At 46.0% G+C, this 25,832-nt stretch overlaps 1 protein-coding gene across 3 annotated transcripts in view; it reads right to left on the reverse strand.

The window, feature by feature from the left end:
• The window catches only part of SLC24A4 (solute carrier family 24 member 4), a 175,935-nt gene extending 151,341 nt beyond the window's left edge, over positions 1–24,594 (reverse strand). For 2 of the 3 annotated variants that reach the window (XM_060262701.1, XM_060262700.1), the window contains exons 1-2: positions 20,649–20,779; positions 6,377–6,505 (exon numbers count right to left, since the gene is read on the reverse strand). In XM_060262701.1, the coding sequence (XP_060118684.1) occupies positions 6,377–6,505; positions 20,649–20,772 (253 nt within the window). In that variant the 5' untranslated portion in view covers positions 20,773–20,779. Of the gene's footprint in view, positions 1–6,376; positions 6,506–20,648; positions 20,780–24,481 lie in introns of those variants that run through there. The other variant, XM_060262702.1, reaches the window with a different exon arrangement.
• Positions 24,595–25,832: the final 1,238 nt, after the last annotated feature.

A 25,832-nucleotide genomic window follows, 5' to 3' on the forward strand; every position in this document is an offset into this window, starting at 1 on the left:
CCTGGGGTGAGGCTGTGGGGAGGAGGGAGAGAGGGAATGACAGGAAAGAGGCAGCATCCATGGCCTCTGAAGAAACACTCCCAATGGAGTTAGGCCTTGTTGCCTAGCCACATTACAGTGGTGGTGGCAGCTCTCTGGCTATTTCAGCAGCCTTCAGAGGCTGCGTGTGCTGGGAGGCTGTCTGTGTGGGCTGTTGATGGGGTGGCAGATGTCTGTTGCCACCAGTGGCTGTGACACCTTTCATGAGGTTGCAGTAGAGCAGCAGCCCTTTTCTGAGACCGGCTGACAGAGAGGACACAGAGAAGCATTGGAGTTGTATCTGTCTCTGAGGTAAGACTGTTTTGGCAGTTTGTTCAACATTCCTGGGCTTGCAGTAGGCGGGGGCAGGAGAGGCTGCCGATGGGAAGCCAGAGATGCTGACTGAGCCATGATGGGTCAAAGGTCTGTAGTGTGCACCTCTAAGCCAATGGGAGGGCTCCATTTGGCCACCACCACAGAGGAATTCTTATCTGTGATAATTTGCTTCCAATCATAATCAGTCAACTCCCTGACCAGTTCTCTGCCCAAGGAGTTACCCAGTTTATGTTGTAAATATATATGCATCTATTGTTGAATTACTGCCAAGTTTTAAGGTTCTCTTTATCAACAGACTGCCTTCCTGGATTTCCCCCCTCCCCCCATCACAGGTTCTCTTAAAAGTTGTCCTTGAGACCTGACATCTTTGGTCTTGCCCAGTTTTCCTGATTATATAATTTCTGATCAAATGACTTTGCCTGGCATGGCCCAGTCACTGTTCTGCTGTGGTTCTGAATTTCTTATGTATCTCCTTACAGAATGGATGCACCTTTTGCATTCTCTAAAGATCTATGCTGAGTGAGGCTGGTGCTATTTATAGCAGTCTGGAGTTACAGAAGCACAGTGATGAGACAGCCACATCTATAGATACTGCCAAATTATTCAGAATAGTAAAGACAACTGAACAACACAATGAACAAGCATGCACAAGACACTGTGTTGAGTTGTAAGGCATCAGGAGTTGTAAGGCATCTTGAATCAAAGCATCTTGCAGCAGCCAGCCCCCAGGGTCTTAAGTTTATATGCTACCAATACTCTCTTTCTACCACAATCACACAGACTGAGCCCTGTGTTACAATTATCCTCTCCAGACTCAGTACCAGTCTGCCATCTCAAACTTTCAACCAGAATCAGTTTATCACCATGGCATACTTTCTCTGCCTCACCATTTAGAACTGATTTAGAAGTCTATAGACTCATTATTGCTGAGAGCTTTGGAGAAGCCAACATGAGGACTTTACTATTGCATGTATTTTGCTTTCCTATGCACAGCAGTACCTATTTGGTTACCTGTAAGCAGCGCTAATTGTATTGCCAATGGTTTAAAGTGCACAGCAACACTTTTGTAAGCTATAAACTGTTAGTGATACTCTGCTATAATCTCATCTTGGAAACTGTGTATTGAGAAATTATATGATCTCTTTGGGTTGTGATCACCAATTCAATGTTGTTACAGTCTAAACAGAGTAATAAGTATTATTTAAATAGCATGACAAGAGCGTGATTAGTATTTTTAAATATTTTTCTCTCTGCGGTGTTTGCAAATGCACAATCCAGGAAGACATACACCAACTCACAAACCAGCTTTGCTGACACAAACACTGTTCAAAAATTCAGCTAACAAAATCTATAAAGTGGATTTCCTTCCTGTTTATTCACATAGCAAGACTTAACACATGCATTTATTAATTCGTAATTTTTTTCCCCAATCCCTTCCCTATAGTACAGTACTCTGTGCAACTTACAAAACAACCATTAAAACAAAACCAGGGCCAGTAAGTATAATGCATTTGTTACAGCAAATGACCCAGCTTTGACATGCATGTTCCCACTTGTGGGAAGGGCGGGATACAAATCCCGAATAAATAATCAGACAATTTCTGTGACTGCCCAGCAAGAAATAAATATCTCTCTAAGGACAGATCACAGAAATTTAGGTAACCATCACCATTCACTCAATGTCAGTTTCACGACATTCATAAAATTTGAGATTATCATTTGCCACATTTCAGACACTGACTACACAACATGCACATTAATATATACTAATAGTAATGATCCAGTGATACTCATGTGTAAAAATACATGCTGTACACAATTAGTGCCAGTAAAGTTGACAGAATTGCAAATTAACTTCCAGAACTGAACAACCAATTGTGGCTAACCATATGAACCTGTCATCCAATCAGCATTGACTCCTTTATTAGTCTAAATGAAGCAATAACCCATAACAGTCAACTTCGGGATTGGCCTTTTTTCCAACAAGGTCTACTGCAAGTCATGCACCTGGAACTGTTTTACACAAGTAAAGTCCAATGGTTTACACTACCCAATACCCAAATCAGCATAATTGTGTGTTTATAACATAAATTGTAGTCATCACTATGAATAGTGGTATCCAACTATAAAAAGCAGATAAGAAATAACTTCTGACTCTAGTTCACTTCTACCACTGCAGTCCTCCAACCAACACTGTCACCAAGATTCAGGGAGCCCCTAGAACAATGCTGAGCACCAGAGCTTTTTTTATAGCAGGAACTCCTTGCATATTAGGCCACACCCCCTGATGTAGCCAATCCTCCTGGAGCTTACAGTAGGCCCTATACTAAGAGCCTTGTAAGCTCTTGGAGGATTGGCTACATCAGGGGTGTATGGCCTAATATACAAAGGAGTGCCTGCTACCAAAAAAAAAACCCTGCTGAGCACAATGTGGGGAAGTCTGTAGTAGAAGCAGGAATATCAGCAAACAATTGCCCTGTCATCAGTGGAAATAGAAGACAAGTTGTTTTTATAACCTGCTTTTATCTACCCTTAGGAATCTCAAAGTGGCTTTCAATCTCCTTCCCTGCCTTTCCTCACATCGGGCACTTCGTGAGGTAGGTGGGACTGAGAGAGTTCTGGGAGAACTGTGACTGGCTCAAGGTCACCCAGCAGGCTTTATGTGGAGGAGGAATGGGGAATTAAACCTGGTTCTCCAGATTAGAATCTACCGCTCTTAACCATTTACACCAGTTCTGCTTGCAAACCCCCCCAAAACAACTACAGATACAAAGGCTTGGGATCCTATTACACTGTTTCCCTCACTGTTCTTTGCAACCTCAGGAGAGGCATTCTTCCACTGCAGTGCTCACTTCTGTCACAGTGCTCACTTCCTCTTCCACTAGCACTTCCGCATACACACGGGTTCCTTGAAAAATATTGATCTTGCTCATATAGAAGTGCTAGGGGTCAAGGAAACAAGTGCCATGGTTGAGGAAAACCTCCGCTGTAACTATTGAGAAGCACAAGGGGAAACAATGCCTCAGTATCCAAGGCCAACCATTTAAATAAATAAAATACTGACAGAACTCAGAGTTGCCAAGTGAAACTGACTGGCAATGAATTTTGGGCAAACCAAAGAAAGTACTTATCCATAGAACACATAATTAACACTGCATTCTCTGCCACAAGATTAAAGAGGAAGGGAAGCTTAGATAGCTTTTAAAACAAGGGTTTAGACCAGGAGTGGCCAAACTTGCTGAACAAAAAAGCCACATAAACGTCAGATGTTTGAGAGCAACAAGACATGAATATCAGATGTTTGAAAGCAGGAAGGAAGGAAAGAAAATAGATGGGAGAGAGAAGTGGAAAGAAAGCAACTTTAACTTTGAATGCATTCTCCAAGCTGCCAGCTGGCTTGGCTTGGAGAAGTGTTTTGAAGAAAGAAATGCCTTCTCCAAGCTGGCTGGGGGGGAGGGGGGCTTTGAGAGCAACACAAAATGTGTGAAAGAGCCACATGTGGCTCCTGAGTCGCAGTTTGGCCACCCCTGGTTTAGACAAATTCAGGGGGAATAGCTTTATCATCAGCTCTACACCACAATAGCTACATTGAAACTTCATGTCCCAAGGTGGTCCATTACTGATACCAGAGACTAAACTGTGGAGGAGCTCCATTGCCTCATGTCACATCTGGTGGTTTCCTGAAACCATCCTGCTGGCCACTAAAGACAAAAAACACTAAAGACACTAAAGATAATCTGCCAATGCTGTTCTTATAATACATTCTTATAAGTGGAGGTGTATAACCCCCCCCCCTTTGATATCTGATCTACATAGAAACACAGGAATACTGGGAAATCAGGACAAATTAAGATTTCTGCAGTCAAGCCTTTGGGTCTCCTCAGTAACATGGACACTGAAGAAAATCAACAGTGAATTTGAGGAGACATTCAAGTACCTATGGCTGGCAAAACCCCAGATCTGTAATCTGCGTTCGGTAGCATTAGTGGAATTGATGTTGTCAGCTTCTGGGAATAGATCCCATTCCCACTCAGTGGGTGACCACAAGCTGTATTTTTAGTTCAGTAGAAAACCATCAGGATCCATTCCACGATGAACCCAAGAGACAACATGGGAAGGTGGAAAGAGAGATCAGAAGGACAGCCAGTAGGTGAATGTGTCAAATATCTAGCTGCAGGAAGCCAGAATTATTTTCAGTAACAAGGAACAGCTAATACTAGCATTAGGGGCCATGCAAAACAAGAATTCTAGTTTTGCTGATATGATCTGTTGGTGTCCAAGAGCAAAGTGTGATTCCTCCCTGCTCTTTTAAAATAGCCCCCTCCCCCCGGTGGCTCAGGACTGAGGACAGCAACATCCTCTTGTATGTGCAGACTGGGAAAAGAGAAAGTGAGATTTAAGGATAAGAGATATCTGTGGCCCCAGAATATAGATCAACATAATCTTTTAATTTAGTCATGGCCTGTACTCTCAGAGTACTTACAGAAGTGACACCCAGAATGTCCCCCTTTCCCTTCCCTCCCGGTGAGTTTTCCTTAAATTTAACAACAGGATATCACAGCACGTATCACAGAAATCTGAAAGCCAAAATTATAGTGCCATATCTACTTAATTTAAATAAAATGACAGTCATGCACTTCCACTGCTGTGAGCACATGAGGTCACAGAGAAAGATAGCATCCACACAAATCTCATAAGAGCACTGCCTCTCCTGCACTAAAAGTGGTAGGAGTAGTACAAATTAATATGCAGACTTGTTAGTATTTGGAAATGCATAATCTGAGTCATAATCTGATGCATATTCTGAACAAGCAATTCAAGAACCTTTTGTTGCACAGTCTGGGGAAAGGACTGGAAGGGACGAGGGACCATGAACCAGACAATTAAGTAGCAGGAGACAAGTGTGGCCTCCATGGAAGGAAGAGAGCCACTGCCTACTCTCTACTGGACTTGAGTGCCACCAGTGCAAATGGCTGAAAAGCGGTATTACAGATAGATACAACGATTAGACAATACAAGGGGTAAAAAGGGTACAATTTTGTAAATTGCTGGTTCACCATGGCTCTTCAGTCTAACTCATTGCTGGATTGTAGACTGAACTGCTTGCAGACTCTCAGCTTAAACTGCCTACCTGCCGACAGACTTGACTGTGTGACTGCTCCCTGGCTGGACCGTTGCCCATGTGGTCATAGAAACACAGAGCTGGTAGGTCTGAAGAAAAATTCCTTCCTGATCCCAAGGTGGTGATCAGCATTACTCCGGACATATAAGAAAGGGCCAAGAAAGTTAAGCCTTGGCTCATCCATTCCTGCCCTCCCTCTACCACCTCCTGAGGAAGCCTGTTCCACTCAGGATCCACTAACTGTCAGGAAGTTCTTCCTAACACTTAATCAAAAACTCTTTTGCTTTAATTTCAATCCTTTTGTTTGGGTCCAACAGAAAACACCTCCACTCCATCCTCTGTATGACAGCCCTTCAAATAATTGAAGAGGGCTATCATATCACCTCTTCAAATCACTTCATTGTCATTCAGTCACCTTTGGGCTTCTCTTGTCTCCCATTCCTTCCTCAACACTCTGCATGTTTGAATATAACCCAATAAGGAGACGCTTCATTTTTAACACAGCATACTGTATAATCAAATCTTAAAGCATTGTGCCACACTTTATAAAGCCACATACAACCCGCCCCCCCCCCCCCCCCAATGATCACACTATCACTGTTTTGTTGCCTTAATCGTCCCTTCACATACAGGCAAAATTACAATAGTGGCAGCTGCAGGTCAAGAGCATCTCCAGGATAAGTCCCCATGAAAGCTCAGGCAAGTATCTTCTGACTGAAAAAAGTATTACCTCCCCATTTCCACTGGCAAGCCCTTGAGTGCCTGTGTTAGCTGTCTCATGCTCGCCAGCATTAGTGTTCATTAAATCTCCTTCCTGCCTGGGCACAGTCTTGCCACAGAAGCACAATAAAGCAGGACTGAAAGGCTGGCAAAGATTTCTTCCAGCTCCCTATTTCTTACCTGGTGGTGTGCAGTTCTCTTTGTCAAGCGGCTCATCCTCGTCAAGCGACTCGTTATCTGATGCCATCAATCTTCGATTCCTCCACGAGTCCGACATAAGGTTTTTGTCAACAATACTTGACTCTTGCCCTGCAGCAAAGACAGACATGGCATTTATACTGGCAAAAACTGCTGCTTACGGATATTGAGATAAATAGGTATTTTACTAAACTAAAGCAAAGGGTTGCCTCTTCCATTGGCACGCACAATTATAAATGGATGCAAGGATTCTGCTGACTAAGCGTCAGATATAAACCAATGCAAACAAAAAAAACCCACATCCTGATTGCATGGGCGTTCAGCACAAGGGCCACAATCAGATGTCCAGTTCAACTACAGGCTTAAAGGAAAGGAAAAGTCCCCTGTGCAAGCACCAGTCGTTTCGGATTGGGGTGACGTTGCTTTCACGTTTTCACGGCAGACTTTTTATGGGGTGGTTTGCCATTGTCTTCCCCAGTCATCTACACTTTCTCCCCAGCAAGCTGGGTACTCATTTTACTGACCTCGGAAGGATGGAAGGCTGAGTCAGCCTTGAGCCGGCTACCTGAAAACCCAGCTTCCACCAAGGTTCAGACTCAGGTCGTGAGCAGAGCTTAGGACTGCAGTACTGCAGCTTTAACACTCCGCGCCACGGGGCTCTCAACAGACACACACCCCAGATCACACACCCTGAAGAGTTTTCAATAGGTGCAGATTTTTCCCTGCCCTTTGTCACAAATATCTAGTACAAATACATGTGCAGAAACAAGCTACTAACTTTTGTAGTCTTGTTTGCAAGACTCACTACAGAAATTGTGCAAAGAGGACTTTGGTGGTCTTACTTGCAGCATTAGTTAAAGATAGATAGTATAATACTCGATAATCAGGATGCATTTTTCCACACTGGAAGTATCTTTAATTACTGTCTTCTTATTTTCCTTTATTATGTATAGCTGTTCAACCTACAGCCGTTCTATACTATACCCCCTCCCATTTTATCATGCATCTGAGTTGTCAGCTGCAGTCATTCATGCCCTAGCAGACCACTAATCTCTAAAGTGGCACAGCACGAAACCACTATAGTTGTACTATCTATATTATAACAGGCATTGACAACAGCAGAACAGATTCCTCTGGCTGAGCAAACAGAAGGTATTTCTTGATGCTACTGGTTGAGCTATTATGACCCAGAGAAGGCAGAAAGGGAATGAGGGGTAGAAAACAGGAAACTAGGAGGCAAGACTCCTATGTACACTTACTAGGGAGTAAATCTCAATGTGGTCCATGGGATTTATTTCTGAGTATACATGCTTAGGGTATGGTCGGGTAAGTCAAAGGCTGAGAGCCGCCTTTCTGGCGTTGGCTTCATGGTCAGGAACTCCATTGCCTCCAAACTCGAAAACCTTCCAACAGGTCACTCAGATCGCATCATGTCCATGCGCCTCCCACTTCAAAACAAGCAGCATGCAACACTCTTCAGTGTGTATGCCCCAACCCTTCAAGCAGATCCTGCAGAAAAGAACAAGTTCTATGCTGATCTACGCAACCTCGTACGGAAGACCCCTACAGAGGACAAGGTGATCATCCTTGGCGACTTCAATGCCAGAGTAGGTAAAGACTCGGAAGCCTGGAAAGGAGTACTTGGCAAACACGGCATTGGCAACTGCAATGACAACGGGCGCCTCCTGCTAGAATTCTGCATGGAGCACCAGCTCACCATCACCAACACTATCTTCCAGCAGAAGAACAGTCTGAAGACAACCTGGATGCACCCACGGTCCAAGCATTGGCACCTTATCGACTACATTCTGGTGCGCCAGAGAGACCTTCGGGATGTCTTACACACCCGAGTAATGCCCAGCGCAGAATGTCATACGGATCATCGTCTTGTACGCTGCAATCTCCGTCTTCACTTTAAACCCACACCCAGGAGAGGAGGTATCCCTCGGAGGAAGTTTCAGGTTGGCAGCCTCCAGTCAGCCGAAGTTAAATCTGCCTTCCAGGCAAAACTCCAGTCAAGAATTGAGGACCTCAGTTGCCCCACAGACCCTTCTCCAGAAGCACTCTGGGAACACCTAAAAACTACCGTCCTGCAGATCTCTGAAGAAGTCCTCGGGTTCTCCACAAGGAAGAACAAGGACTGGTTTGATGAGAACAATCAAGAGATCCAAGAATTACTGGCAAAAAAGAGATCTGCCTACCAAGCACATCTTGCTCAGCCCTCCTGTCCTGGGAAAAAAGCAACCTTTCGCGCTGCATGTAGCAACTTCCAGCGCAAGCTTCGAGACATTCAGAACGAGTGGTGGACCAAGCTTGCAGAGAGAACCCAGCTGTGTGCAGACACTGGTGATTTAAGAGGGTTCTACGAAGCCCTGAAGGCAGTATATGGTCCATCATATCAGGCTCAGAGTCCCTTGCATAGTGCAGACGGCCAAGTGCTCCTCACAGACAAGGCATCCATACTGAACCGGTGGTCGGAGTATTTTCAGGTTCTCTTCAGTGCCAACCGCATTGTTCAAGATTCAGCAATCCACCTCACCCCACTTCAACCGGTGAAAACAGAGTTGGATGAGATCCCCACCCTAGAAGAGACTGTTAAAGCCATCAAGCAACTGAAAAGTGGCAAGGCAGCAGGAGTTGATGGAATTCCACCAGAGATCTGGAAGCATGGGGGCACAGTACTACATAGCTCACTTCACAAAGTACTTGTCACCTGCTGGGAACAAGGCAAATTACCACAGGACTTTCGCGATGCAATCATCATCACCCTATACAAGAACAAAGGGGAAAAGTCAGACTGCTCCAACTACCGGGGGATAACCCTGCTCTCCATCGCAGGCAAAATCCTTGCCAGAATACTCCTGAACAGACTGGTGCCCACCATTGCAGAAGAACTCCTCCCAGAGAGCCAGTGCGGCTTCAGAGCTAACAGGAGCACCACCGACATGGTATTTGTTCTCAGGCAGCTCCAAGAGAAATGCAGGGAACAGAACAAGGGTCTGTATGTGACTTTTGTCGACCTTACCAAAGCTTTCGATACCGTTAGCAGGAAAGGCCTGTGGCAAATCTTGGAACGTTTAGGATGTCCCCCAAGGTTCCTCAGCATGATCATCCAGCTACACGAAGACCAGCGAGGCCAAGTCAGACACTGCAACGACCTCTCGGAGTCCTTCCCAATAGGCACAGGTGTAAAGCAAGGCTGCGTTCTTGCGCCAACTCTCTTTACGATCTTCTTTAGCATGATGCTTCAAAGAGCCGCAGTAGATCTAGATGAGGACGATGGTGTCTACATCCGCTATCGCACCGATGGCAGCCTGTTCAACCTGAGGCGACTAAAGGCACACTCCAAGACAATGGAAAAACTCATCCGAGAGCTACTGTTTGCTGATGATGCTGCACTCATCTCCCACTCGGTATCAGCTCTGCAGCATATGACGTCCTGCTTTGCAGAGGCTGCCAAGCTATTCGGCCTAGAAGTTAGTCTGAAGAAGACAGAAGTTCTCCACCAGCCTGCACCCCAGGAAGATTATCACCCTCCCTGCATCACTGTGGGTGAATCAGTTCTGAAGACAGTCCAGCAGTTCAGCTACCTGGGGTGCATCATCTCCTCAGATGCCAAGATCGACAAGGAGATTGACAACAGGCTGGCAAAGGCAAACCGTGCATTTGGCCGACTGCACAAAAGAGTGTGGAGCAACAAGCATCTGAAAAAAGGCACAAAGATCAATGTTTACAAAGCTGTTGTGATGACAACCCTCATCTATGGCTCCGAATCGTGGGTTTTATACCGTCATCACCTGCGACTCCTTGAGCGCTTTCATCAGCGCTGCCTTCGCACCATCCTCAAATCCACTGGAGTGACTTTGTGACCAACACTGAAGTCCTCAAGCGGGCAGAGGTTACCAGCATCGAGGCACTGCTGTTGAAGACGCAGCTGCGCTGGGCAGGGCATATTTCTAGGATGGAAAACCACCGCCTTCCCAAGATTGCCCTGTATGGCGAACTCTCCACCGGCCATCGAAATAGAGGGGCACCAAAGAAGAGGTACAAGGACTCCTTGAAGAAATCCCTTAGCACCTGTCACATCAACCATCACCAGTGGTCTGACCTAGCCTCAGATCGCAAAGCATGGAGGCACACCATCCACCAGGCTGTCTCTTCCTTTGAGAACGCACGCATAGCTGGTCTTGAGGACAAAAGGAGATTGAGGAAGAATCGCACTGCTACAGCACCAACCCCAAATCAGACTTTTCCCTGCAGCTACTGTGGCCGGACCTGCCTGTCCCGCATTGGTCTTGTCAGCCACCAGCGAGCCTGCAGCAAACGTGGACTATTGCACCCTTCTTAAATCTTCGTTCGCGAAGCCAAGCCGAGAGAGAGAGAGACATGCTTAGGACTGCAAAAACAACAGAAGGCCATGAAGGTGGCCATGGTTCAGTGGTAGAACTTCTACTTTGCATGGAGAAAGTCTCAGTTTCAGTCTTTGGTATCTCCCATTTAGAAATGATTAAGCACTAAGTGATGTGAAAGACCTCCATGTTAGACTGTGGAGAGCTGCTGCCAATCAAAGTAGACAATACTGACTTTGATGAACCAATGGTCTAATTCAGTAAAAGGCAGTTTCATATGTTCAGACCAAAGGAAGCAAGGGGTCCAGGACACAAAAAAGCAGCAGACTAGAGGATTATGGGAAGGAGTGAAGAAAGCACACAGGAGGAATCAAGGAGAGGAGTGAAAACTGGAAAAGAGAATGGGTTGAAAGGAGAAATGCACATGACCAGGAACTGACCTGGCGTGGCAGAGGCTAGGAAGGAAGGCAGAGGTTCCCAGTCTTACTGGTATAAGCCAGGGTTTTCTCAACTCATGTCCTCATTCCAGCAAAAATTGTTCGGCTATATCATGCCGGGGTGGCCAACGGTAGCTCTCCAGATGTTTTTTGCCTACAACTCCCGTCAGCCCCAGCCAGCACGGCCAATGGCTGGAGCTGATGGGAGTTGTAGGCAAAAAACATCTGCAGAGCTACCGCTGGTCACCCCTGTCATAGGGAAATCAGTTCAAACAATAAAGTTCTACAGGTTTCTGTGAGAACCAGAGAAATAATCACCACATTTGGGGAAAATAACTTGCAGAAATATAACCAGCAGACTTGGTTGCAAGAAAGACTGAAGACAGGTGCTGTAGCTAATAATTCCAACTAAGGTCAAGGCAATGAAAGGAAAATGTCAACAGTGGGCATCCTTCAGGGAAGGAAAATAAGCCTGCAAAGAAGACTTGTTGATCAGTTCAACAAGCAGGCAACCAGAGCCCACATGGAACAACTTGTATAGAATTTAACATTTGTCTCAGTTAACATATGATGGGTTCCTGTCACGAATTTGTTTTAAGAGTAGGGCACAGGGGCACGTTTTTTAAAAAGCCTTAATTCTAAAGAACCCCAGTAAGTAATTGCATCATAAGTGCTCACAGAAATACTAGTCGCTCACAGAATTACTAGTTGTTCAAGTGGAAATAACTGGGCAGAGATCTTCCAACTGGCATCCTGGATTCATCCATACAGATCTGGCTTCAGTATATGTATTACATATATGCCCAGGCTAGCCCAATCTTGTCATATCTCAGAAACTAAGCAGGGTTAGCTCTGGTTAGTGTTTGGATAGGAGACCAAGAAAGACCAGGCAATGGCAAAGCCACCTCTGAATGTCTCTTGCCTTGAAAACTCCACAGAGTTGCCATAAATCAGCTGTGAGATATATATATATAATGTGTGTGTTTGTGTGTGTGTGTGTGTGTGTGTGTGTGTGTGTGTGTGTTCCAATGAATTCAGATACTAGATTCTGTTTACAAGGGATTCTGCAGGAATAATTTCTTCTTCTCAAAGGGCAAAAACAGATGTGAGAAAGCAAAATCCACATGGATTTTGAAAGACCTGCAAGCATTAGAGTAGATTCCTGCTTGACAGCTGCTGCTCACAGATCTTCCCCACAAAAATCCATGCAGATTTTACATTCCATTTGTCCACAGCCATTCTTGCACACAGTTGAAACAGAATAATCCTTCAGGCACCACTACATGTGCAGAAATGACTGATGCTGATACATTCACTCACATGGTTACCAAAATTCTTAAGGTAATTCCATAACAGTTAAACTGTATATATACAGTCCAAGATATTCAGATTACTATCTAAACACAGGACATTTGTACATCTCTCCCTTGATACAGGGTACATGAAATAAGTCTCAATGTGGTTAGGCCACAAGTAAGAACATAAGAAGTTGTTGCACATGAAGTCATCCTGATTACTAGAAACATCTGAAAAGTCTACCATTGTTATAGCTAATGGACAAAAATTTTGGAAGGGAACATGATAGGGTTGCCATCCTCAAGGCAGTGGCTGGAGATCTCCTGCTATTACAACTGATCTCCAAGAGACAGAGATCAGACTACCTGAGAAAAATGCCACTTTGGAAGGTGGTCTCTATGGCATTACACCCCTCTGAATTCTATCCCCTCCCCCAAAATGGTCCTCTTCAGGCTCCATCCCCTAAATCTCCAGGTATTTCCCAACCTGGCGCTGGCAACCCTAACCAAGCAACAGGACAGCACTCCAGCACAGAGCAAACCAAGTCACACACAGGATTTATCTGTTCTGGTGCGGGAATTCTATGAGCCACAGGAATTCTGAATCACCTTAAATAGAGAGAGAACAAATTTCCATTGGTAACCAAAACCCTTTGCGCCATGATACACATGCAACTGAATGAAATGATACTCGAGTCCAGTAGCACCTTAGAGACCAACAAGATTTTCAGGATGTAAGAGAGCCAGTTTGGTGTAGTGGTTAAGAACGGCAGACTCTAATCTGGAGAACTGGGTTTGATTCCCCACTCTTCTACATGCAGCCTGCTGGGTGACCTTGGGTCGGTCAGGTCTTGAAAGAGCTGTTCTCTCAAGAGCAGTTCTCTCAGAAATCTTTCAGCCCCACTTACCTCACAGGGTGTCTATTGTGGGGGAGGGGAAGGGAAGGAGATTGTAAACCACTCTGAGACTCTGAGTGACGGGTGGGATATAAATCCAACCTCCTCTTCCTCTTCTTCTATTCAAAGCTCTCTTCGTCAGATTCACAATGCTTATATCTGATAAAGGAAGCTTTAACTCTCAAATTTACATCTAAAAATCTTATTGATCATTAAGTGGCTACTAGATTTTAATCTAGCTCTTCTACCATATACCAACATAGCTGCCCTCTGAACAATCGAAATGAAATTATGTGAGGATTCCTCTTCACACACTACAATAATCCTAGGATTGGGAAAGATGGATTTTCATTGGGAAACAGGAACATGGCTATGGTTGCAGAAGGCAAGCTTCAATTTACTAATACATATGGACATACTACTTAAAGTCCACATCTTATCATATGAGTTGACTGGAACTAGATGCTTCATGGGAGCTATATATAGATTATAAACTATCAGATTGTGATTATAAAACACAAGGTTATAAACCACAACATTTTTCAAGGATCACCTATCACTTGTACGATGCAATCATTATGGAACTTCCCTCTTTACTGTTAATCATTAATAAAGTTTTACAATCCAAAGATTATCTCATCTATCTTCCCAATTCAGAGAAATATACAGATAAAGAATGAACAAGGAGTTCAGAATCTAACTAGTATGAAACAGGAAGCTAGTGCTCCTGTTTCAATTGAAGAACAAACCAAGTCACATACAGCTCTTTCAAGAACTGTGACTGACCCAAGGTCACCCAGCAGGCTGCATGCAGAAGAGTGGGGAATCAAACCCAGTTCTCCAGATTAGAGTTTGCCGTTCTTAACCACTACACCAAACTTTGAAGGTATGGTTCTGGGCAAGTTGTAGAGACTATGTTTATTTTAGGACAAAAAAAGACACAGCATTTTAACAAGAGTTACCGCAGGTTTCCCCACTTGTGTTTTGTAAATTGTTGTCCATGTCAAGGAGGTGGCTTTCAGCCTTCCTCTCATTATCACACTACCTGAGATTTTGTTTCTTTGCTTTTTTGTAGCAGGAACTCCTTTGCATATTAAGCTACACCACCCCTGATGTAGCCAATCCTCCAAGAGCTTACAGTAGGCCCTGTAAGCAGAGCCTTGTATGCTCTTGGAGGATGGGCTACATCAGGGGAGTGTAGCCTAATATGCAAAGGAATTCCTGCTACAAAAATGCTCTATACATAACCATTGATATAAGTATGTATGCCCAGACCTGGACAGCCCAGGTTAGCCTGATCTCATCCTAAACATAAATCTACTGCAGCCTGAGAACTTAAAAAACCAAGAAACTGATTTTAAAATCAGATGCAAAATTGGAAGTGTGGTAGTACCCAGTACAACCAGCTTTTTCTCAATTCAGCCTAAATGACACAAATTTACTGAACTGGGTTTTTGAGATCTCTCCTCACAAAGCTAAAAAATGAATGAGGGACCTGGCACTAAAAGAGAGGATATCCTCACACTGTCCTTTGGTGTGTGAAATCCCTCAGGGGGCAATCCTCTCTCTGATGTCATTTAATATCTATATGCATCCTCTCGCTCAGCTGGCACAGAGTTTTGGGCTGGGCTGCCATCAATACGCTGATGACACCCAGCTATTTCTGTTAATGGACAGATGCCACAGCATCTAGTTTGGCCGAGGGTTTGGAGGCCATGGTTGGATGGCTAAAACAAAGCCGACTGAAATGGAATCCACTGAAGATGGAGGTTCTCTAGCTTGGCAGGAGTGATTCAGGATTGGGGTGTCATCTTCCAGCTCTTTACAGTGCAAGACCTGTGCCAACCAGCAAAAGCCTAGGTGTGATCTTGGATACCTCCTTATCAATGGAGGCCCATGTCACAAATGTTGCTGGGATGGTATTTTTACAGTTGCACCAAGTCAGGCAACTGAGCCCCTTCCTGTTTCCCTCTGACCTTGCCACAGCAATCCACGCAACAGTCACTGAATTACTGTAATGCCTTCTATGTTGTCCTACCCTTGAGACTGATCCAGAAATTGCAGCTGGTCTAGAACACAGCAGCCCAGGTCCTTACAGGGATCCCTTTGAGAGCATATATTTAACCAGTTCTTTGCTAGCTGCACTGGCTCCAAGTTGAGTACTGGATCAGAATCAAGGTTTTGGTATTAACCTCTAAGGCCTTGAATAACCTCAAAGGCCAGTGTACCTTTGGGACCACCTCTTCCATTATGCTCTGGGGAGCAAAAACTTCTGACGATCCCTGGCCCAAAAGACATCCACCTTCAACCAGAGCCAAGGTCTTTTTGGCCCTGGCTGCAGCCTGATGGAACTCTCTGCTTAGTGACATCCAAGCTCTGCAGGACCTGGTACAGTTCCACAGGGCCTGTAAGTCACAGATGTTCTGCCAGGCGTATGGTTGAGGACAGCAATGGTTTACAAGCAAGCCTGGCCTCCATCTCTCACCCCTTGCTTCCCTCCCTCATAGGGAGGGTATAAACTGACATCAGACACCTCCAGATAAACTTATTGTTGCACTGTATTGTTTTTAATTGCTTTTACTGTAATTGTTTAAATTGTTTTATTTATTGATGTGTTAGCACATGTTGTACACTGCCCTGAACCCTACAGGGGAGAGTAGTTTATAAATTGAACCAATCAGTGTGTGTTTTGAGGGCAAGCTACCCCCTCCATAATTAGAAGTTGTATCTGTCTTCGTTCTCAGTTTTTTCTGAACCAACACACATTTGGTACACAGGTACTGAGTAGGATTTGATATAATTCTCTTCTGGAGGGTGATCAGCCAGTGCTTTAGAAGATTATAAAATCACAGATCCAGAGGAGTTAGCAGTATTAGTCTGTTACTGCAAAATAGTAGAGTCCAGTAGCACCTTGAAGACTAACAAATGTTATAGTAGCATAAGCTTTCAAGAAACACAGCTCTCTTCTTCAGATGCATCTGATGAAGAGCAGCACTGGCCTGAGGGCACGTGGAACCCCAGGCAGCCCAGCCTGAAACCAGAAGTGAGGGGGAGCGAAGTCTCCTCTTGCAGGCTCTTCAAAGGATTAGAAGCTGCGCCAGCCTCATCAAAGCTGGTAAGGACAAAGCGCGGTGCGGGGGGGGGAGGGGCAAACTAGGTGTTTGCCATGGGCACCTGGGGGGAGCCCAATTCGGCACCCCCCACCTCCTGGCACCCTAAGCAACCACCAAGTTTGCCTAGTGGGTGAGCTGGCCCTGATGAAGAGAGCTGTGTTCCTTGAAAGCTTACACCACTATAAAATTTATTAGTCTTAAAGGTGCTACTAGACTCTTTACTATTTAGATTTTAAAAGTATGGAAGGACATTTCTTGATTAATTGCATGGTTCTGCTTACCTTTCTGCGGTTGGGGAGGGACGGTGGCTCAGTGGTAGAGCATCTGCTTGGGAAGCAGAAGGTCCCAGGTTCAATCCCTGGCATCTCCAAAAAAGGGTCCAGGCAAATAGGTGTGGAAATCCTCAGCTTGAGACCCTGGAGAGCCACTGCCTGTCTGAGAAGACAATACTGACTTTGATGGACCGAGGGTCTGATTCAGTATAAGGCAGCTTATGTTCATATGTTCCCCTCACCCGCCAAATAGTGTCTGCTGAAATAATAAAACAGCTTCAACAGATCCTAATAGATCCTAAGCCAGCATTTCTCTCATATTTACAGGAGGTTATCCTTGATAACTGTTCTATCGGCTGGTACAGAGCACTGTGGTCTGTGTATTCTTTGGGGGGGCGGGGAGAATATAATACCACCTCTACAAAATCTACCCTGCCTTCATATTGTCTCTGAAGATAACTCAGCTTCTTTCTTGCATGGCTTGGACCATCCATATCTGAGGTTCTGCCAATCCCATCATAAAACTAATCAATACCAGCCTCTTAACAATATCACATTTGCTCAAAATTAGAGCAGCAAGGGCAGGCAAAAAGCAGTTATTAGTGAAACTGCAGAAACTGTGTCCCAATCACTTCAAGTCTCTTCACTGAAAAACCCAGCATCCCATCCTAAGCAGAATCATACCCTTCCAGGTCTACTGAAGTCAACAGGTTTAGGAGAGTATTAGTTTGGTTAGGAAGGACCATCACTCACTTACCTTTCAGAATGACTTGCTGCCTGAACCTAAGCCAATCAGGGTTGAGGGGTCAAGACAGGATTTTAGCATGTCGATTTGATCTGAGTTTAACTGGACCACCACTGAAATCTTAAATTTATTTTCACCCCTGAAATAAGTAGGTTATAAGGGTAACGCACTAGGTCATAACATCTTTAATCCCTTTGTCTGAAACAGGAATGCCAAATGTCTCTCTTCTTTGCTACCTAGACTAACTCTTTGTCTATATCAGGGGTGGCCAACGGTAGCTCTCCAGATGTTTTTCACCTACAACTCCCATCAGCCCCAGCCATTGGCCATGCTGGCTGGGGGTGAGGGGAGTTGTAGGCAAAAAAACATCTGGAGAGCTACCGTTGGCCACCCCTGGTCTATACGTTTCTCTTGAAGACCAGATGAGCCTGCTAAATCTTGTGGTTTACAGTAATAACAAGGCACAGTCTCATGGTTTATAGCTCATGTGACTAGTCCTGGAATTTCATACAGTAAGATCTGAACTTTATGTAGTATGTGCACGTGTCTCTAAATGCATTAACTCCTGCTTGTATTCTACAATCATAGACATGCTTTTGTTTGCCAATAAAAACCTTTCTTTCCCAAAGCAAAGATCACTGCAGAGAGTCATAAGAACATAAGGTGAGCCCTGCTGGATCAGACCAATGGTCCATCTAGTCCAGCATCCTGTCTCACACAGCGGCCAGCCAGTTCCTCTGGAGGACAAACAACAGGGCATAGAGTCAACAAAGTCAAAGAAGAAGATCTGAAGAAACAAGACAAAGCCTTCATAGACAGGCCTTACAAAGCCTTTAATATTCCCTTCATTTCAAAGGCTACTGAGTAATTAAAGGGCAGCTGTAGAGACTCATCAAATTACCTTGTAGTTACTAAGGAGAGTTAAAAGGTGATCTGAAAAAAAAACATGGCTTGCTTTGCTTACATGAGCCACTTGCCAGAGGATTGGGGGGTCACTTGCTAAGGGGTCTATTAATGACCTGCTGGTGAAACGTGCCACCCAAATCACAGCCTGATGACTCATAGGGCTTTCAAGACAAGAGACAAACAGAAGTGCTTTGCTATTGCTTGCCTCTGCCTAACAGTCTTGGACTTCCTCGATGGGCTCCCATCAAGTACTGACCAGGGCCTTCTCTTAGAGGTTCATCAGATCTCTGTAATGGGCACAGCCCTATGCATCACAGCCCCTGCCCTTTGGAACACCTGCCAGAGTAAGTCATAGAGAACGTTCTCTGGCAATATTTATGAGATCATGAAAGACAGACCATCCTGTTCCTTCAGGAAGTAACACACCATTTGCTTTCGCCTGGATTTCTAGCTTCAGGGTTTATGAATTAATTTGCAGGTCTTGGATGTTTGACACATTCTTGGGGGGGGGGGGTTATCTTTGTATTGGGGGGCGGTTATCTTTGTATTGGGGGGCATGAATTCTGGATTAAGAGGATGTACGAAAAAAGCTGCTGAAGGAACTTCTTATCTTATCCAAAGATCACACATTCCATACCGCAGCCTGGCTTGTTAAGATTGCATTTCCCCAACATCTGCTATTAGCATCATGAGCGATAACACAACCTTTGGTCCCAACTAAGGATGGCTGCCACTTTCAGGGCCCAAAATTTACCTAGATCGCCTCCCATCCCCGACAACAATGGGACATCAAACATTATATTCTGTTAAAGGCAGAGGAACTCTACTTGTAGAGGAAGGAAATCTCAAGCTATAAGAAAGCTTAGAATATGCCCATTTATTTAAATCTGGTTGATTTTACAAGGTTTTCTGTTGTTTTGGAATATAATAGATCCACAGGTCTGGTCCCTTATTTTTTGTTTCCCACATTGCTACCAAACTCCACAAAAAGGACAATAAAACTTAAGGGGTGTTTGTTTTTAAAAAATAATTTGGCAGTTTGGACTATTTTGTGATCACAGATAAGCCCATATAGAGGATAAATTTTCAGCTGATGGGTTTTGCACAACTTAGTTTGCAGAGGGCTCTTCATATGGCAAAAATGAAGTCAATGGCAATCACCATTGCCTGCAAAATCCATCCCTACTTAAAACTTGGACAATGAGAGCCTTACACTGGAGCTATATACTTCCCACTTATCAGGTTTTCTCCCATGAACACAAGTACCTGCCTTATCCAGAATCAGACTTTTATACCAAATCTAATCCTTCGACCCTATCAGAGTCAATATTTGTCTAGTTAAGACTTGCAGCAGCAATCCAGAATTTCAGGCAGTATATCACACAACCTATTTCTAGAGTCCTTTAACTGGGGATACTGGGGACTGAACCTGTGACCTTCTGCAAGTCAAGCAACTGCTCTACCACTGAGCCACCCCCCTCTCCCCATCTTTTTGAACCAGATTCCAGATGCATTAGCCAATCACTCATACATTACTTTCTCCAATCAAGGAAGCATTATCTATTTTGAAGATGCATCTGATACCTCTTCAGAAAACTTCCATTAAGCACTACACCTGTGTCCCATGAAAATATACCGTTTCTTAAAACTGTTGCATATACTCAAGGTCCAACTCCCTAGAGTTCATAGTGGGTTGGTACGGAATCAATTAACGTGCAGAAGTCACATGATTTTTACACGAGACAGTGTACATCCACTAGTAATTTTTCCCCCTTGCAGAAAGGTTCTCCCCCCATTGGAGCATGGGAGGGGAATCATGAATTCATGTGCTTTGAGTAATCCATAGTTTGGTATGTAACCCTAGACCTGGAAGTACCAGTGTGAGCCATTGGTTGGAACATCCATAAGCACTCCAGCAATGGATGCTCCGTTCAGACCAACCTTTCTTGAATGTATGGCATGCACCCTATAAGCCAAGAAGAGTAATCCCCAGTGATGGTTATCAAGAAATGGCTGAAACATCACTGTTTTTTTTAAAACCCTAGTGTGAGGACGGGATAACATAACGCAGGTGTGAATAGGAGCCTGGGAAAAACTGTTGCACAGGACAGAAACATACTGACCAGATTGGAGAGCAAGAACTAGTTACATTCGTTTTGCCCCCCCCCCCCACTCCCGCTGCAGCAGAGATCCCGGGGTGGAGTGTTCGCTCCCCACCGGCTCCCTTTCCCAGCCACTGACCTGTCTCAGAAAGCAGGGCGGACATGCACCACACGAAGAAGAGGATCGCGCAGATGAAGCCCAGCTGTTGCAGAAGCATCTCCCGCCTCCTGCGAACTTTTTTCAGCCTGAAGAGGGGAGGCATCGGGGGGCTGCTGCTCGGCTCCGCTCCCCGCGTCCCCATCTCGACGCGGGGCTGGCTGGGGCAAATCAGCAGCGCAAGAGGAGGGCAACCAACCTCCCTCCCTCCGCGCCTCTGGCAGCCGGGCTCACTTGGAAGGGACCCCCGCGCAAGGCTCCATCGTTCGAGCGCCCAGGGCGATGCGCGACTCGAGGAAGAAGCCGGAGTCAGGAGCAGCGCGGGGAAGGCAGGGGGCGGGCGGAGGCAGGTGGGCCACGGGGAGCGACGCAGCCGGGAAAGCCGCCCGGCGGCAGGTGGCGAGTCCGTCCTCCTCCCACGCTCCCCGCTCAGGGCGAGCTCACAAGCCGGCTGCGTCCCATGGCCACCAAAGAATCACCGCCGCCGCATCCGGCAGGCTGCCTTCCCCGGGAACGAAGCGACCCTTGGAAATCAAGCCCAAGCAGCCTTCGGGGCTCCCCTTCAGGAGGCGAAAAGCTCCAGCGGCTCAGGAGCAGAGCGGTCGGGCCGGGCACGGCATCCCGGGCGAAACTTTTCACATCCTCCGCCCGCGCTTCTCCCCGCTGTGGCAAGAAGGTCGCGAAGCAGCAGCCGGCATCGTCTTCGTCATTCCCGTAGCAATAACAATCCCCCTGGCGGCTGGCTCGCAAGCCGAAGGCACCAGCCCCACTCGCCTTGGCTTGGCAAGACGGCGCAGCGGGTTTCTTCGGAGAGTCTTGGCGGGCGCTCCCTCCTTCCCTTCCGCCGGCCCCTCCTGTTCTTCCCCCCTATCTCCCGCGCCCGGACAACTTTCTCTCTCCAAGCACCTGAGTCCCTCTTTTTTTCTCCCCCCCCCCTTGCAGGAGAAGGCGCATGCGCCTCCCGCCGGCCACCACTTTATTCTTGTGTGTTCCCGCGTCCGCTCTCCCGGGGAGGGGGGGGGGGAAGGTGTGGGATTAACTGACCAAATTAATCTTTTCCCCTAAATGGCGCAGGAATTATCCTTTCTGCATTTAGCACTTGGCAGGGCTGCGAGGCGGGGATGAAGCCTGCGAGCACATGTGCTCCGCTCCTGCGCCAGCACGCGCCATATCACGCCCGGCCTTCTCCAAAAATGTGGCGCTGGACTTTCCAAGGGTCAAGATGAGAGGCTTTTTTTTTTCCCCTCCTTCCCTCGCCTCAGGAATGCCTGCCGCCTTTTAGAAATGGTGGGAGATGGAAAAGTGGGCTGCAGTTGAGGAAGGCGCTCCCGCTTGAAGTTGGAGGAGAATGACTTAAGACTTCATAAAGTTGGGTGGCCTTGGCTAGGCGTTTCAAACGCTGCTCAGAGAGATTCGTCTGCATGGTGTAAGTAAATAGTGGGCATCCCATACATTTATTCAGGCCAGAAAGTTGTGACAAAAATACTCAGAAATGTTCACTTCCACACCACACATCCAATAAGAAAAGTTCCACAAACAGTATTGCTTTGAAAAATGCAGTGCAGACGCTTGTGTGTATTGGCTCTTCTGTACAAGGTACTTGTGCAGTCCTTTGTATGTTATAAAGATCTTAATTTAATCTTAAATCTCCATGCTGGGAGGGAGGGGGGAGCAATCGCCCCTAAAGGGTTGCAAATTCCAGGTTGGAAAATACCTGGAGATTTTGGGGATGGAGCCTGAGGAGGGCGTGGCTTGGACAGGGCCAAATCCACATATTTTTGAGGGGGGGCAAAAGTAAAAAATGGTGCCCCCATATATATATATATATATATATATATATATATATATATATATATATATATATATATATATATATATACACACACACACACACACACACACAGACACACCATCAATGTTTTTAATATAGATATCTAATAACTCTTTTAAACAGCAGAATGAATTGTGTTGACTTCTATGAATAGTTAATAATAACACTTCTACATTATCCTATCCATCATTAGCTAAGTATTCCTTATATGGCCTGGGACCTGCCTACCTCCGGGGCTGCCTTTCTCCATATGAGTCCCAGAGAGCACTCCGATCAAGTTCACAAAATCTTCTTAGGATCTCTGGGCCAAAAGAAGCTCGGCTGATCACCACCAGAGCTAGAGCCTTTTTGGTGGCAGCCCCTGCCTTGTAGAATGCTCTCCCCAAAAACGTCAGGGCCCTGCAGGACTTGCCACAATTCGGCAGGGCCTGCAAGCCAGAATTGTTTAGGCTGGCATTTAATGTCTGATGGGGAAAGGAAAGGTCCCCTGTGCAAGCACCAGTCGTTTCTGACTCTGGGGTGAAGTTGCTTTCACAACACTTTCACAGCAGGCTTTTTACGGGGTGGTTTGCCATTGCCTTCCCCAGTCTTTTACACTTTCCCCCCAGCAAGCTGGGTACTCATTTTACCGACCTCGGAAGGATGAGTCAACCTTGGGCTGGCTACCTAAATTCAGCTTCCGCCGGAATCAAACTCAGGTCATGAGCAGAGAGTTCAGACCACAGTACTGCAGTACTGCTGCTTTACCACTCTGCACCACGGGGCTGCTGTGTCTGATGGGGAGACAACCACTATTCCGCCATCCCAATATAACAGCATTGGTATTTGAACTCATCCCAATATAAATGTAGAGCACCATACAACAAGTAATCAACATCATTATATGTAGTACTCAACAACAACAAGAACAACTGCAGATTTATACCCCGCCATTCTCCCTGACTCAGAGGGGCTTACAATCTCCTATGTCTTCTCCCCCCCACAACAGACACCCGGTGAGGTGGGTGGGGCTGAGAGGGCTCCCACAGCAGCTGCCCTTTCAAGGACAAGTCCTCCGATAGCTATGGCTAACCCAAGGCCATTCCAGCAGGTGCAAGTGGAGGAGTCCACACACTTAACCACTACACCAAACTAGCCAGATTAGATAGATGGACAGATGGAGGGAGGGAGGGAACTGACAACAGTTTAAAATAATACATACATTTGAGAATACCCTGGTGTTTTGAGAGGCTTGGCTGGAACTGACTTGTGGGAGAGCGAAAGACAAAGCTCCACAACAATACTCTGTTCTGTTTGCTACCTGGCTTTCCCTATGGAAATGGAGACTTCAGGAAGTTCCAGACTAGGAAAATCAGAATTATTCTGCATAGAGAGAATATTAAAAAAAGGGAGGGGGGAGAGATCATTCAAGTTCAACATTTCAACTAGAGATGGTGGGGAGGGGGAGATTGTTTACCCTAATAAGTGACCAAAGAAAGAAGTGACAGCCCGGTTGGTTTCTTACCATCCAAACATCCCTGCAAGGCTGCAAACAAAAAGGCAAGAACCGGCGGGGGGGGAGGGGGGCGATGAGAAACCTAAAGACGCATTAAAAAAAAAAACCTTCAAGAGGCAAAAAGGGAGGGAGGGAAGTGGCGTCTCATTCTTCTTCCTCTTACTACTGACGCCTAAAACAGAGAGATGCCTAAGGGGTTCCTGCCTTGATTTGGGGGGGGGGGGTGTATTTAAGGCCGCGGGTGGCAGAGGGATAAAAGTCCCAAGTCCTCTGCCAGCTTTTTTTTTTTTTTAACCAAAACTTCCGACTCTCTTGCCTTTTTTTTCTCACACACATCCAGCCCTAAACCTGGCTGCTCCTTTCACCACCACTTCCCGGCCCCTCCGCCTCTCCTGCTGCTCATGCCCTGTCGCCTCAGACCAACGCTCAGAGCCCCCAGCCCCTGTAGCCCAGTCAAGCCAGCCAACTTTCCCCCACCCTGCTGCTTACCAATACAGTTGTGTTTGGTGTTGCTGGCCAGAAAAGGCAACACTAATAGGGGGAGAGGGAGGCCACGCACGTGCTCCAAGCCTCCTCGCTCCCTCTTCGGCACTGGCGGCAAAAGGACTAGGGGGTGGGGCATGCAGCGCGCCTGCGCTCAGAGGGAGCGCTAGGTGTGGCGGGTGGGAGCAGCTGCGGCGGGAAAAGAGCGGTCGGTCGGTGGTCTGTGCTGCGCGGGCCGGCGGTAGAGGTGCGGGTCCCGGGGGGCGCCACAGACAGCAGGATGGGTGGCAGCGCAGTGAAGTTTCCCCTTCCCCATGTCACATGCCTTGCTGCGCTTATGCAGCCCTCCTTTCTTGGCGCTGGGGGCAAAACAACCCTTCTGCTCCCCCCTAAATCCGGCCCTGGGCTTGTAGCAGTGAAGGACTACAACGACAAAGCCTAACTTCCCAGGTGGCTGTTTTCTCCAGGTGAACTGATCTCTGTTGCCTGGAGATCAGTTGCAGTCCCAGGACTCCAGATGTCCAGCTACTACCTGGAGGTTGGCAACCCAGAGTTTCCATCAATCCGCAGGGAGCCAGAAACCAAATTTAGAGAGTTTGGTATGTTAAGGGGGCCCATGAGGGCCCTGGTCTGAAAATCCACTGCCCCATGGGGAATCATTTGAGTTTGTTAAATTAACCTCTTGAGTATGCCACTGGATCTTATTTTAACTGGATTCAAGCTCCGTTCCGTAGACTTGAATTTTCCCATTAATTTATCATCTGGGTACATTCATAAACAAAAAGGAGACACATTTAAAGCCATGCCCATAGTATGTTAATTGGCAGGTTCACCATGCTCCAGTTGTACATATTAAATAGGTCTTGTTATAGTACTATGTGTACTGATTGATGGTGTGTACTGAAGCTGTGCCTTATTCTAGGCCTCACTTGCCAGGAACACCTGACTGGCCTGGCAAAGTATTGCTGCCTGCTTCTCTTGGGAATGATCTGGCACCTTCACTTCTGTGAACTCTTCAAAATTCTGAACATTTTAATATGTTTAAGTGCAATTACTATCCACCTGGAATGTAGGAGGCTGGAGGATATAAATGCTGAAATAAGTAACTTTTTGAAGTGACCTATTGTTTGCCAATGTAAACGAAAAGGTGGAAGACCATGTCGAAGTTAATATTTCAAAAATTCTTTGTCAGATCATATAACCTTGGTCACTGCAAACAGGCTGCCATTCGTGTATAAACACCTGGTTCAATTAACCTGGACATCTAGTGGATCCCCCCCTCCCCTGTCAAACAAAGGTACTTCCTTTGTGGAAATGTTTTGTGTGCTGGATCCGACAGAATTAAAGCTTATCGCTC

This window comes from Heteronotia binoei, chromosome 21 (genome assembly GCF_032191835.1).
Source record: "Heteronotia binoei isolate CCM8104 ecotype False Entrance Well chromosome 21, APGP_CSIRO_Hbin_v1, whole genome shotgun sequence".
Taxonomy (NCBI): Eukaryota; Metazoa; Chordata; class Lepidosauria; order Squamata; family Gekkonidae; genus Heteronotia; species Heteronotia binoei.